Source organism: Cystoisospora suis (genome assembly GCF_002600585.1).
Source record: "Cystoisospora suis strain Wien I chromosome Unknown contig_3846, whole genome shotgun sequence".
Classification (NCBI taxonomy): Eukaryota; Apicomplexa; class Conoidasida; order Eucoccidiorida; family Sarcocystidae; genus Cystoisospora; species Cystoisospora suis.
In genome coordinates, this window is record NW_027156641.1 from 343 (window position 1) to 12,920 (window position 12,578).

At 44.7% G+C, this 12,578-nt stretch overlaps 3 protein-coding genes across 3 annotated transcripts in view; 2 read left to right on the forward strand and 1 right to left on the reverse strand.

Annotated features, from left to right (window-relative positions):
* The window catches only part of CSUI_007327 (smc n terminal domain-containing protein), a gene marked incomplete at its 3' end in the record, with an annotated part of 2,345 nt that extends 300 nt beyond the window's left edge, over positions 1-2,045 (reverse strand). The window contains exon 1 of the mRNA XM_068067473.1: positions 708-2,045. Within this exon, the coding sequence (XP_067920548.1) occupies positions 708-917 (210 nt within the window). The remainder of the gene's footprint in view (positions 1-707) is intronic.
* A 2,548-nt stretch (positions 2,046-4,593) lies between these two features.
* Positions 4,594-5,354, forward strand: CSUI_007328 (uncharacterized protein). The gene has a single exon (XM_068067474.1). It carries the CDS (start codon positions 4,847-4,849, stop codon positions 5,258-5,260), a length of 414 nt encoding a protein of 137 aa, XP_067920549.1. The 5' UTR covers positions 4,594-4,846; the 3' UTR covers positions 5,261-5,354.
* A 4,369-nt stretch (positions 5,355-9,723) lies between these two features.
* The window catches only part of CSUI_007329 (tubulin-binding cofactor c), a 7,339-nt gene continuing 4,484 nt past the window's right edge, over positions 9,724-12,578 (forward strand). The window contains exon 1 of the mRNA XM_068067475.1: positions 9,724-12,578. This exon is cut by the window's right edge and continues 113 nt beyond it. Coding sequence (XP_067920550.1) covers positions 11,299-12,578 — 1,280 coding nt within the window. The 5' untranslated portion in view covers positions 9,724-11,298.

A 12,578-nucleotide genomic window follows, 5' to 3' on the forward strand; every position in this document is an offset into this window, starting at 1 on the left:
CCCACTTCATCTTCTTCCGATAGTCTTCACGAAATTTCCAAAGAAGCCTCTTGTTCTTTCCAACTGGCCCCATGCCTTTATATCGACAACTTAGGAGACACATAGCATCTCTCAACAACGTAACTCTCTGTACATAGAGATATATGTATGTGTACATCTATATAGATACAGACACATAGATAGATACGTATATACATACAGGCAGGGAGAGAGAGAGACGATCGACAAGGTACATGTATGTCGCGTGATATCTCACCTTCTGCAATTTAGAACAATTGCTTCAATACATACCCCTCTGCTGTATATACACCCCTCAATCTAAGACGTCTTCACTATGAAGTATATGAGGGATTAGACCTCCTACGGGTGTATCCTACATACGATACAGATAGGTAGATAAATCTTTAGTTAGGTGGAGCATAGTTGGAGCCTGGGGAATCCCTACATGACGTCAAATCTAGAAAGACCACAAGAGTAGTTACATGTATACATACGCGGAACAACATTGGCAAAGATAGATAGATAGATAGACAGATTAAAGATAAATAGATAGATAGATATTTAGAATCAAGAGACTCGTTTTATGGAGAGTCAATATATGTAGCTATGGCATACACGGAAAGAGAAATGTGGATCCACTGAGAAAAAGATCTCTACATAGAGAACAAACCTGGGGTATCGAGGCTGTGAGTTGTGAAGGACCTTACGAGGTTAACTCCAGGACGGAAGTTTACTTCGACAGGGCCTTCATAAGCCATCCAGTTGTGTAAGCGAACTTGAAGTAACTGTCCAGGGAGACATTCTTTATAGAAAGGAAATTGCTTAGCAGTCTTCTCGCTCCTCCACCCACCACCCTCAGCCAAGCGCCTTCCTCTTCCCCCTTCACTACTTCTCTGTGAGAGGTCAGACGGAGCCATATTGGTAGAAGAAAAAGGAGAAATGCAGAGTCATTGTTTCGAGGAAGATGAAACAAGAGTGAGTTCTTCAACTCTCCAGAGATTGGCAATACCGTGGTAGCCTATCAAGATTCCACGGATACACGCACGCTGCTGGTCTATTTAAGTGTATAGAAATTCCTATTGCATGCGCAGATACACCTCCACTTCCGCTGTACGTACGCCACGCTTTCCGGTGTGTATACACCAGGAGTTCAGGTGTACATACAACTCTGTCTCAGGTGTATATACACCTCTATCTCAGGTGTATATACACCTCCACGCCAGGTGTATATTCGCCTCTTTCCCAAGAGTCTAGCCTCCTCTTTCCCAGGTGTCTATACACCTCGATCTCAGGTGTCTATACATCACTATTCCACGCGTAGAGACGCCGCTGTTCCCATTCTTTCACACAAGAGCTTCCTCCATAAAAGAAGTGGGAAAAGCACTTGGGAGATGGTCTGCTGCTTTTCGAGACGTTTCTTCGGACTGTGAAAACCTTCATCGACATTGTCTTCTCATCCGCTGTACAGCATACAGTTCATCGTCACTGTTCTTTATATTGCTTAAAGGTTTCTAAAGGAGGGAAAGAGAGAGATATTGAATGAAGACTGAAATACCGATAAATCCTTCTTTCACACATCAGCAGAAAAGTAAGAGACCTCCGTGTTTCCCTTGGTCAAGACTCTCCCAAGAGACTTTCGGTTTCCTTGAAGGGTGTATGTGCAAGATGTCAAACATTCCTCTCCTCCTGTTTTAACTCACGGTCAGAAAAGAGAGAAAGGGAAGCTTCAAATGTCTTCGATGACTCTCCGAGGCGTTTTCTTCCTATGCTCCCTCCCTAGTGCCGTCATCCTCTTGTTACTTCAGCTAGTCTCTTTCTTATGCATGGAAGGGACACCAGAGCAGAGGGAGGGACAAGGAATCTCCGAATGAAGAAGAGTGTTAGTCCGCGAACAGGAAACGAGCGACTGAAGAAGAAAGGATGAAGAGGGAAGAATAAGAAGAAAGGAAAAGCCCGGAGCTCAGTGTAAACAGCAAGACAAAGTGAGAAAGAAGAAAAATAGCGACGTCCTATCTTGCCTTTTTCTACGGGGTTTTCCTTCTGTCTTGTCAGAAGAGTAGAAGAAGATCGAGACACTCCTACGGGACTCGTTCATTCGCTAGTGTATGAGAAGAGATTACTGTCGGTCATTCATCATGATGGGACGTTGTTGTGCATGCGCATGTGTAGCGCTTCCTACCCAATGCTGCTAGTGGTTGTGGTGTATCTACAGTTACAGGTAAGTAACCTTGTTGTGAGAAGACACTGTTTCTCTCTGTCGTCTAATCGTTTTCTACGTCTTTGGCCAAGTTCAGAGAAGTACATGAGAAGTAAGAGAGGTAAAAGATGGGAGAAGAAGCCCGATGGGAGATGATGCCGAGCCGTCTACATCGGAGTTCCCAGAGAGCCATCTAGAGGTTTGCGGATGACTTTCCGCGGAGTAAGTAAGGGAATCGAGTAGAGATCAATATATGAGCTCCCACCCTTTTATACATAGGTCGAAGTCTACATAGCTAGATAGATATCACCGTACAGTCAACAAATAGACGGAGAATGTTTCGAGAACATCAGCGGTGACCAACCAACGCACCGATGAAACGAAACGTTTGGGAAGGTTTCCCGTAGCGCAAGGCACGGCACCTCTGAAGCACGTTCGTAACAAGACGACGCTGAATCAGGAGTTCCTTGTATGAAGGGGGTGTAAAAAGTGACTAGATCTGGGCAGTACGTTGTATCTCGTATACACAGGTCACCAGAATGCACGCCGCGGACTCGGTTTTTGCGGCTCTATCGAATCATTGGGGAGTAGACAGTGGAGAATACAGTAGGGCTAGCAGCCATGTGACTATCAAGAATCTCGAGGCGTGAATGTGCTCAATGCTTCAATCAGCTTATAGTTGTTCTCGTCCTTTCTCCAGACAGACAGGCAAACAGTTACGGGGGATTCTTCACTTTCTGTCCCTGTCACAAGACACCCCAGACTTTTGTACTGGGTTCTCTCTGCTTGGCTAGAGAGTTGGCAGACCTTATGTTCAAGATTGGTTGAGCTTAGTGGATTGAGGGGGAAATGGGGGCTCAAGGAATGAAGAGAAAGCAAGATCTCCTGGAGGATTTGCTGGTTTTCTTTGTTGGGATCTAGTCGTGCCGATGGTCTAGATCTTCCTCTTGCATCCTCCCTCCACAAGAAAGTCTTGGATACCAAAGCGTCTTACTCGGTCGCCTCCACTTGTTCTCAAATCAGAGTCTCATGCCGTGAAAAAGAGCTTTCAGGAGGCTTCAGAAAGGACTGGCGAACGGACTAGAATAGCGGTCTTTTAACTCGCTTGGATGAGTTGTCCAAGGTGAGTGAAGGAGGCGTCCGGGATTCTCTCCGGTCTCTGAAGACCATGAACCTTTTCTTTTGACGTGATGATAAAGAAGAAAAAGAACCCGAAAGCAAACAGCCCCTTCTTTCCTCAATGAAAACTAGGATTTTTCTCTTAAGGTGCACAGAGAACAGGTCCTTGACGGAGTGAAGATGACGAGGACTTTCTCTACAGACCATGAAAGAATCTTCACACCCTTTTCTCTCTTGGCCGACTAAACTCCTCATGTGTCTCTTTTGAGCTGGGGCTCTTTCGAACGAGAGCACAGAAGAATGCGCAATCCACCAACAGAAAGAGACTGCAGAAGAGACGAAAAACTTCACCAGCCTTCACTCTTAGATCATTGTTCGCCTCGCCTGTGTGGTGCGTGTACTTCTTTTCTTTATTTTCTTCCCATTGTTCTACAGTTCTCTTCCTGCGTTGCTCTCTCTATTGCTTCACTTCCATTCAGATGAAAGAGATCGATACTTACATAGAGGCCTTCATGAAGTTAGTCTTTCCTAGGGGTCCTACCTGCGCGTTCTTCAGCGAGAGAGGGCTGGGCTGCGAAGAGAAGCGAGATTCTTCACCGGAGCGTTGAAAGACACCTACTTCTTAACAAAACAAAAACTTGCTGAGGAAGGTTCCTGAGTCTCTCTTTCGGACTCGACCAGACAGGCGCCGGACGAGATTGGTCGAAATGAAAGGACTAATGCTGTGGCTCTTTTCACGACTACATACACCATCGGCTATAAAAAGATCTTTCCTTCTCCAAAGAAATAGTGAAGAAAAACATCTGAAAAAGTGTTCTCTCTCTAACGAAGCCAGCCACCTGAAGAAATCTAGATGTGTTGAGCCCCGCAAACTGCCCGAGAATTCTGGTTGTTTTTTGTTCTAAGGCGTCTCACATTGAGATTAACCTTGTAAATTTCAGACAGAACAAAACGAGATCGCCTATGTTTCTTCGTTTGGAACAGAAGGAACTGGGTGGAAGAAGCAGGTTCTAGGCGTGTGTCTCTCGCCGCGCTTGCTGTGAGTGGACACTTTCATTCACGCATGATCGGCGAAGGGAGAGTCTCTCTTGGAGTTTCTCCGCCTTTTCTTTTTCCTTCTTTTACTCGGCACCATGGGTTGATCCAGTAGGAAGCCTTGAAGGCCTGAAACGGCGGACCAAGAGAAAAAAGAAAAGTCTAGTGCAGATGATGAGGAAGAGTTTTCGCTCGTCAGGAAGACCAGAGAAAGATCTAGCTAGCAGAATAGGGCGGGGACAGCCAGCCACTAAGCATGTCGATTGAGATGACTAAAGGGATTGTTGTCAAGCACTTGATGAATGGACAAATGGATGATTCCTTTCAAATTTTTTATCTACAGGAGGAGAAGGATGATGATGAGGAGGCAACCTGCTTCCTCTCTACTTTGTTTTGCGGGTGTTTGTTTCTTGGCGGGGGTAGATCCTCTTGAAGTTTATTGTGCTCTTGAGGGTTCTCCATCGAAAACAGCTGAGGCCCTCTCTGGCAAACAAGATGTCTACTGTTTTCTCATCTTCTTTGTTCTTCCCTTTTGCCCTGCCCCCGTCTCTCTATGCCACATCGGACACACACCAAGAAGAAGAACAACAAGAGCTCCAGACAACGACAGCCATTGAGATCGATGCGAAGAACTCACCACCCGTCCCTTCTTCGAAGAGTGATCGAGCTTCCTGGGGTCTTAAAAGGTACTTGCCTTACTGCTGGAGGAACCATGGAAGTCCCCCGTCTCATCCCCTTCCCTCTTATTCTGTTCTCGATCAGACCGTCTCTTGCTGCTATGGTGACGATAAGAAAGGAGAGATGCTGATCGTTCCAACACCGCGAGAGAACTTCCCCCCTCTCACCCCAGGAAAAGAGTCATGTCTAACCCATCGTGGTAAGAGAGAACACCGGTGGATTCTATTGTGAGATGAAAGGGGAATCACGGAAAGGCTTTGTTGCTGATGTGCTGGCTGTGTGTAGAGCTAGTCGTGTGGATCGATACGGTCATGCTGAGAAAGGATGTGCCTCTATCGAATTGATATTCACACACAGATAGAGACACGTTACTTTAAGAACCCCAAACAGAGAAATCGACAAGCATGCGGCGGGATGTACAGAGAAGTGAATGGTACCCGGCGGGCGGTCTAACATCAATTAGAGAGAGCATCGAAGTGAGTGATAGGCCATGGGAAAAACCGGTTTCGTGAGGTCTTCCCCAGAGCACTTTTATCTCTTTGCGTTCACAGGGACCCCATAAGGTAAGAGAACGAACAGTAGAAGGAAGAAGGAAGGATAGGAGGCAAGACTAATGGTATGACCATCACCGTACGAGTAGATGATAGACAAGGTAGACCTTCAAACTGTAAAGACAAGTTCTTGTCTGTTACCTCCCTCCTGGCAGTGTCGTCTGTGACTGTGGCTTGTTTCTTTTCTCTACCCAGTGAGAGAAATGAAAGAATCGAACGAGATTGCTTCAGCCTAAGCCATGAATAATGACGTATGTCGTGGTTAGATAAGAGAAACGTTATGCTGCATGCTAAGATAAGACATCCTGTCATCTAAAGACGGGCCTCATCCACCGACGTTCCCGACAATGGACCTTGATACCTCTCCACCTCTCTGTGTACTTCAGGCCTTTACGACTGGGAGATTCTTACAGCGAGAGCGGCGAAGATCCTCACGGCTAGGACAGCAAGAAAGGAAAAAGAAGAGAATGGTTCGAAGGGCCCTGATAAGAGCAGTAATAGTACCTGCAGAAGTCTTAGCAGTCGCTTAGTTTTAGATCCATGGGGGTCACTCAATTCTGTCCGGACTGAAGCATGTTCTTTCCCTTCGCCGAGTGGCAGAAACGATCAAGATTTGGGAAGAGTCACAGTAGCGGGAGACGGCTATAGCAAAGAAGATGGTGGAAGTATGCGAAGAAAGCCCACCAAAAAGAATGAAGCTGTAAGCTGTCCCGGAGACAAAAGAAGTAAGAGAACGGATGAAGATCAGGACGACTTAGAGAATAGTAAGAATAGAGGGGATATCGGGGGGTTGCTGATTGAAGAAAAAAATCTGAAGGCACCGCGGATCGCAAGGAACAAAGATAATGGCGATGGAAGAAAAGCTCCTTTCTTACCGCCGTCGTCATCGCCGTCGTCCTTTTCGTGGTCACGTGTTGCTTCTTTCAAGACTTTTCTGCTTGCCTCTTTCGGAGGAGTCTTCTCGACTCCTCATGAGGATCATTTTCCCCCACCCTCGGTTTTTGCTCATGAAGAAGAAAAGAGTGATAATTTTCTTTACTCATATCACCCTATTCCTCCTACACTTCGGACGACAAGGACGAGCACCGCAAGTAGTCGTAGAGAAGGAGGTGTGATACCTCCTTCGCTTTCTAAAGATGATCCAAGCAACTCGAATGTCTGCCCATGCAAGGAATATCTCGATGAGTTGAATCTGAGAAGGCGCAGGGAAGCGGATGAAAAGACAGCAAACGATGAAGAGAAGGAAAAGACAGTCCATCTGCTTGTGCTTTCCAGAAGAGAGATCCACTCAGCGGGAAGAAGGGAGAACCGCGTTCCTTGGTCTTTCCCTATGTATGAAGAGCATCATCATTATCGCCATCTGCAGCAGAGTTCCTCCGTTCTCAAGACCTGGACTCCAGGAAAGAAGAGATCTTTGAATGAGGCCGCCCACCAGGATCACTGTCATTCTCATGACGATCGTTACCTTAACCAACCGACGACAGATCGCCTAGGACTCCTTTTATCATCTCATCGTGTTCTCTCTGCATCGTGGAGGAGAAGATGTCTTTCTATCCGGGAACACAACGGACCTTCTTTTTCTGCATATGATGATGATGATGATGATGGTGATTCGAGAAAGCAAGAAAAAGCAGATAAGAATAAGAAGAGAGTCACGTCATGTCACCCGACGTCACACCAAAGCATTGCTTTGGCTCCGCCTGTTCAGTTTGTATGCACTACGACGTCCTACTCTCCTTCAGCAGGAGAAGAAGATTTTCAAGAGCAGCAAACCGTTCCAAATCATTCTCTCCATTCAAGCAACCACCCGATCCCTTCTTCTTCTTCTTCGCTTCCGTTTTACTCTAATGACCACAAAACGACCTTTTCTTTTCATCCACAGTCACCTTCACCGCTATTCTTGACGACATACCGTACAGCGTCATCTTCGTCTTCATCCATGTCATCAAGACAAGACAGCCCTAAAGATCCCCTCATTCTCCCAAAACTCCATACAGGATGGCTTTCAGCAGTAGCCCCTCTGTCGATTCCACTCGAAGGAAAAGAAAGAAAAGCTTCCCCCGTGTCAAGTTTTTTTCTTTCAACCACCACAGAAGAGTCACCCCCCCACGATCATGTCGAAGAGGTAGAGGCTGAAGACGACGAGGAAGAAGAAGAAGAAGACTGTCATTCTCCAAAAGTGGCAAACCCTCTTATCAGTGTCAGATTCAAAGATAAACCCTTTCAGAAACCTTCCTTTGTCCCTTCTCTTGATCTCAAAAGATGTCGAAAAACAGAGAAAGCAACAGTCCCTGCATAAGAGATGGTGGTATTCTCACCTCTTCGAAATGAAGGAAAGATCCAGGTAAAACATAAAAGGGTTGTCCCTCTTTCTTTGTGATCTCTCTTAGTCCTTTTCACTTCCTGATATGACAAACCATTCGAGCTTCTCTCAGTCTTTTCCCTCAAGGGACCGTCTCTTTTTCTCTCTGTCTTGATTTGTCGTCACAAGATCTTGTTTCATTGGAAATTCTCAGAGTCGCCGACTGAGGCCATGGAACAGAATAGGAGAGAGAAAAGCGAAGGAAGAGGAGAGAGTTGGACCATTCTATGAGCGGCGTCCATTTCGCTTCTCTGCAGGCAATTCTCCTTTACCATGTATACATTGTTTGTCTTACCTATCTCTTTAGCTCCTTCCTTCGATGTAGAAACGAAGCTTCCTGTCTTCTTTCTTCTCTTCTTGGCGCCTCGTTACTGCGGCTTTCACCGAAGAAATCGTCGTCTTTAAAGAGACAGAAAGAAAACACAAGTTTCTCAATGTCACCTATCTATTTGTCTGTCTTCATTATAGCTATCTATCTCACTTTAGTCTGTTAGCTCGCTACCAATCTATCTATTTCTATCTTTAAACTATCTATCTTTAATCTATCTATCTATCTATCTATCTTTTAATCTATTCATCTTCAATCTTTCTTTCTTTTGATCTGTCTATCTTTATCAATCTATCTTTAATCTATCCATCTCTCTATCTTTAGTTCATCTGCCTATCTTTAGTCTATCTATCTTTGTATGTTACTTCCGTATATATGTGACAGGTCGTTCTATCAGTGCAATGTAGTAGTTTCATCTTGTTGTCCCTGTTCTCTTCGTTGCACTTCTCAATTCATTCCTTCTTTCTCCACTATCTTTACTTTGACGAGGAGAGGCTTTTCTTCTTCCTCCTCCTTCTCGTATTGCCATTGTTGATCTTTTTGTTTACCGATGGAGAGAACGTTGTCTTCATTCCAAGCAAGTCTGTCTGTATTCTATACTATACTGTATGCCGTATGTATATATGTATATTTGAGTCTATATATAGGGGTGTAGTATTCTATGAGTGATCGGAGGTTTTCTTACACTGGAGCCGTCCTCCTCGTAATTCACAGGCTCTGTTGTATCTAGTCTTTCAGAAGACTTCTAAAGACTTTGTCTATCTCCTTCTCCGAAAGCTTCGAAATTGCAGGTCAACCCAACTCACTGGCTTACTAAGATGTCAGAATGGATGACCTACATGAGAGAAGACAGTGTAGAAAGAAAAGTGGAGAACTTCTCTTTTCTTCTTTTGCGAAAGAAAAGGCTTGACATGCCAAGTCTATATCTCTCTCTCGTCTGGAATTAAACGCGTGTTAAAATTCTTCCCCTCACCTTCTCTTTCTTCGTCAAAAGAAGTTGGCCTGAGAGAAACAACTCTTCAAAAGAGACGTGGGGAATTCTCCACTTTCCTCCTTGCTTTCTAACAGGATACAGAGAGACCCAGTCCTACACACATGGAAGCGAGACATATAGATATACATGTAGAAAGAGAGGGAGACGTAGTTCTACATACATGGAAGCGAGACATACTATGGATGTCTCTGCAAATGTATATCGAGAGAGCCATGTTTAAACTTACGTGAGGAGTCCTTTGAGTATGCCGAAGAGGGTTAAGTTTTCTTGGAAGTTTATGAAGTCTTCCACCAGAGGAAGAAAAGTCGAGTTAGCATGAGGAAAGGATAAAGAAAAAGACACATCGAGTTCTCTCACTTGGCTAGTTGTATCTAGATATCTATCCGCGTCTTCTATCATCTCTGCATGTATCACCTCTAGTATTTGCCTGAGAGAGAGTAGAAGAAGAAGAGTGAATATAAATCACAAGAAATGAAGAAGAAGAAAGAGAGAAAGTTAAAAGAACTGAGAGAGCCTTCAATACTACGATTCTCATGAAGTCGAGAAGCTCTTCCAAGAAAGCGACTTACCCCTCCTTTTTTCTTTTCCATGTTCTTTCTTTCTTTCTTTCTTCCTGCTGTTTAGTCTCTTGTTTTATCTCTTCTTTTCTTCTTGTCTTGTTTCTTCTTCTTCCAGATCTCTTCTTTCTTCTTCCTTGAAGTCTCTCTCTTGCCTTGTCTTGCGGTGTATAGACAGCTCTTAACCAGGGGATGACGATCGAAGAGCCATAGGCGGTCTTCGTGAAGAGTGAGTAAGTGCCTCCCGGAAAGAAAGACAGTCTTATTAAGCTTTCTCTCAGAGTCTTTTCTTTCTTCTTTTCGCACTTCTTAGTTCTCTCTGTCTTTGTGAAAGAGAGGAACTACCTCTCACGGGACCAGAGGAAGAAGGAAAGAGTCTCTCTTTCCTTCTTTCCGCTCCTTCTCTCTCGAGGATTCTTTCTCTTCATTCGTCTACATGCAGCATCTACGTTGAAGAACAAGACCTTCACTGTCTCTTTCCTTTTTGTTTCTCTCCTTTCCCTTCTGTTTTGAGTCTTCGATCTTCTTGCAAGAATTCTTCTCCTGTTTCTCTTCGTCTTCGTTAGCAGCCTTTTCGCGATTTCTAAAGGAAAGAGTGAAGGCTTTGAAAGGATCTCTTTTCGTGGGTCTCTCCTTCTTGCCTGCTGGCTACTCTATTCTTTCTTCTTCATTTCTCTCTTCTTCTTTCTATGAAAACAGAGAAGTAAAGCTACAGATGTAAGAGAGAGCCAAGACACTTCTCCCTTCTCTTGTATTGCTGGACTATTTTATAAGAAGGAAGAAGAAAACGATCGTCCCTCTCTTCTCTTCTTTTCTATTAACTTCTTTCTCTCATTCTTCTGAAGGAGCTCTTTCTCTACTCTCTCTCTGTGTTCTCAAGAGGAAAGAAAGGCCGGAGAAACCTTACACTGCCACCAGCAATAGTCTCTTCTCTCCTCTATCCACCGAAGTTCGACAGTTCATTCAATCACTCTTCTTCTTCTTCTCTTCTTCTTCAACTAACACACTTATCAAGACAAGAGAAGATGAGGGATTTTTTCTCTAGTCTTTCTCACGCACTCCGGATGCTTGCGCAGGAGGCCTGAGAAATGGTTCCCTCTGTACATACACGCGAACAGGGGAGGACGGCTATTGCATTTGATCTTCTCTTCTTTTCGCCTACTACTAAAATGATACTTTATTCTTTCATAAGTCAGGAGAACTTCACATTCCTTCTCTTTCTATCTTGACAAAATGTAAACCTAGCTTTCTTCTCCCTACCACATCTTTCTTTCCTTTCTTCCTTCTCTTCTCTTCCTTTCTTCATCTTTTTCCTTCGTTCTTTCTCCTACGCCGCTCCTTTTTTCTTCTTTCTTCCTTTCTCCCAGAACCTCTCCCCTTACTTTCTTTCCGTCTTTCTTTCTTTTCCCAAATCACCTTTCTTTCTGTGTTTCTCATCTCTTTCTTTCTTCCTTATCTCTTTCTTTTTTCTTTCATCATGAGAGCGACTTCGGAGCCGACAGGTAGAGGGGAATGTGGGGGTGAAGGGGGTAGTGGCGGGTCTACCAGCGGCAGCAGTGGAGGGGTGATCCTTCGTTTATCTTCTTCCGCCTCCTCAACAGGAGGAGGTGGAGACTACACTCATACTCTCTCTGTCCCTGCATATTCAGGTGTATGTACACCTGGAGGAGCGACACCTTACCTATCTTCCTCGTCATCTACGGGGTCGGTTCCGTTCGTTTTCCTGAGAGGAGAGGTTTTTGAGCATGCATTACTCACCCCGGTAGTAGGAGGGTCCTGGGGTCTCGATGCTTTAAGCTTCTATTTAATTTCTTTCTCAAGATATCTTCACTCTCAACACAGAAATCCTTCTTCTTCTTCTCTATGCCACACTTCCTCTCCTTGTCTAGTTTCTCTACATGACTGGCTCTCATTCAACCAAGCGTGGAAAGGAAATCGCCATTTTGGGCTTCCCTCCTCTTCTTCTTCTTCTCCTTTTCTTTCACACTCGAAAAAGGTTTCTCGTCAAAGTTCTTCTTCCTCCTCCTCCTCGGCATTTCTATCTTCTTCTTTGACAGCAACAGGAGGGGGAAAAGGGGGGATGGAAGATGAGGAGATTCATCTCTATTGGCATCTATTCATCGCCATTCTTAAGCTTGTTTCATCTTCCATCTCTTCTTCTTCTTCTCCCTGTCACAAGAGAAAATTGCACGATGGAGATCTAGGAGGAGAAGAAGAAGGAGAAGAAAAGAGACTGTCTTCTCTCTCTTCTTCTTCTTCCCTCTGCCCTTCTATGCATGACAAAGCACTATCCGCCTTACAATCCCTCATTGAGAAAGGATTAACTCCGAAGAAGAAAAGATCATCCTCTTTTTCTTCTTCTCAAAGAGATCCAGGTGTCGAGGAATCGAGTCTTCCTTTCTCATGTTCTTTCTCTTTTTCAGCTGTCTATTCTTCTTCTCCTCCTTCTCCTGACGAAGTCATCGGCAGTGCACCCCCTTCGAGCTATGCATGGGCCTTGAACGCTACGAATCGAAGCGTTTTAGAGAACTCTCTCAAGACAGCGCATGAACGAGAAGAAAAAATCGACATCCGTCTTCTAAGTCTTCTTCTTCTTATTCAAGAATGCCGCTCTTTACGGGTTCCTCTTCACCCTAGGACAACGGACGACCCGTGGAGATCTCCTTCTCCTTCTTCTTCTTCCTCTTCTTCTCCTGCTCTCTTGCAGCATCACCATAGCGTCACTCTCGATTCTAGTCATGGCTCAAGAGATAGTCT

Coding starts and splice junctions, on each gene's coding strand:
- CSUI_007328 (XM_068067474.1), top strand. CDS start 4,847: ATGTCTACTGTTTTCTCATCTTCTTTGTTCTTCCCTTTTGCCCTGCCC.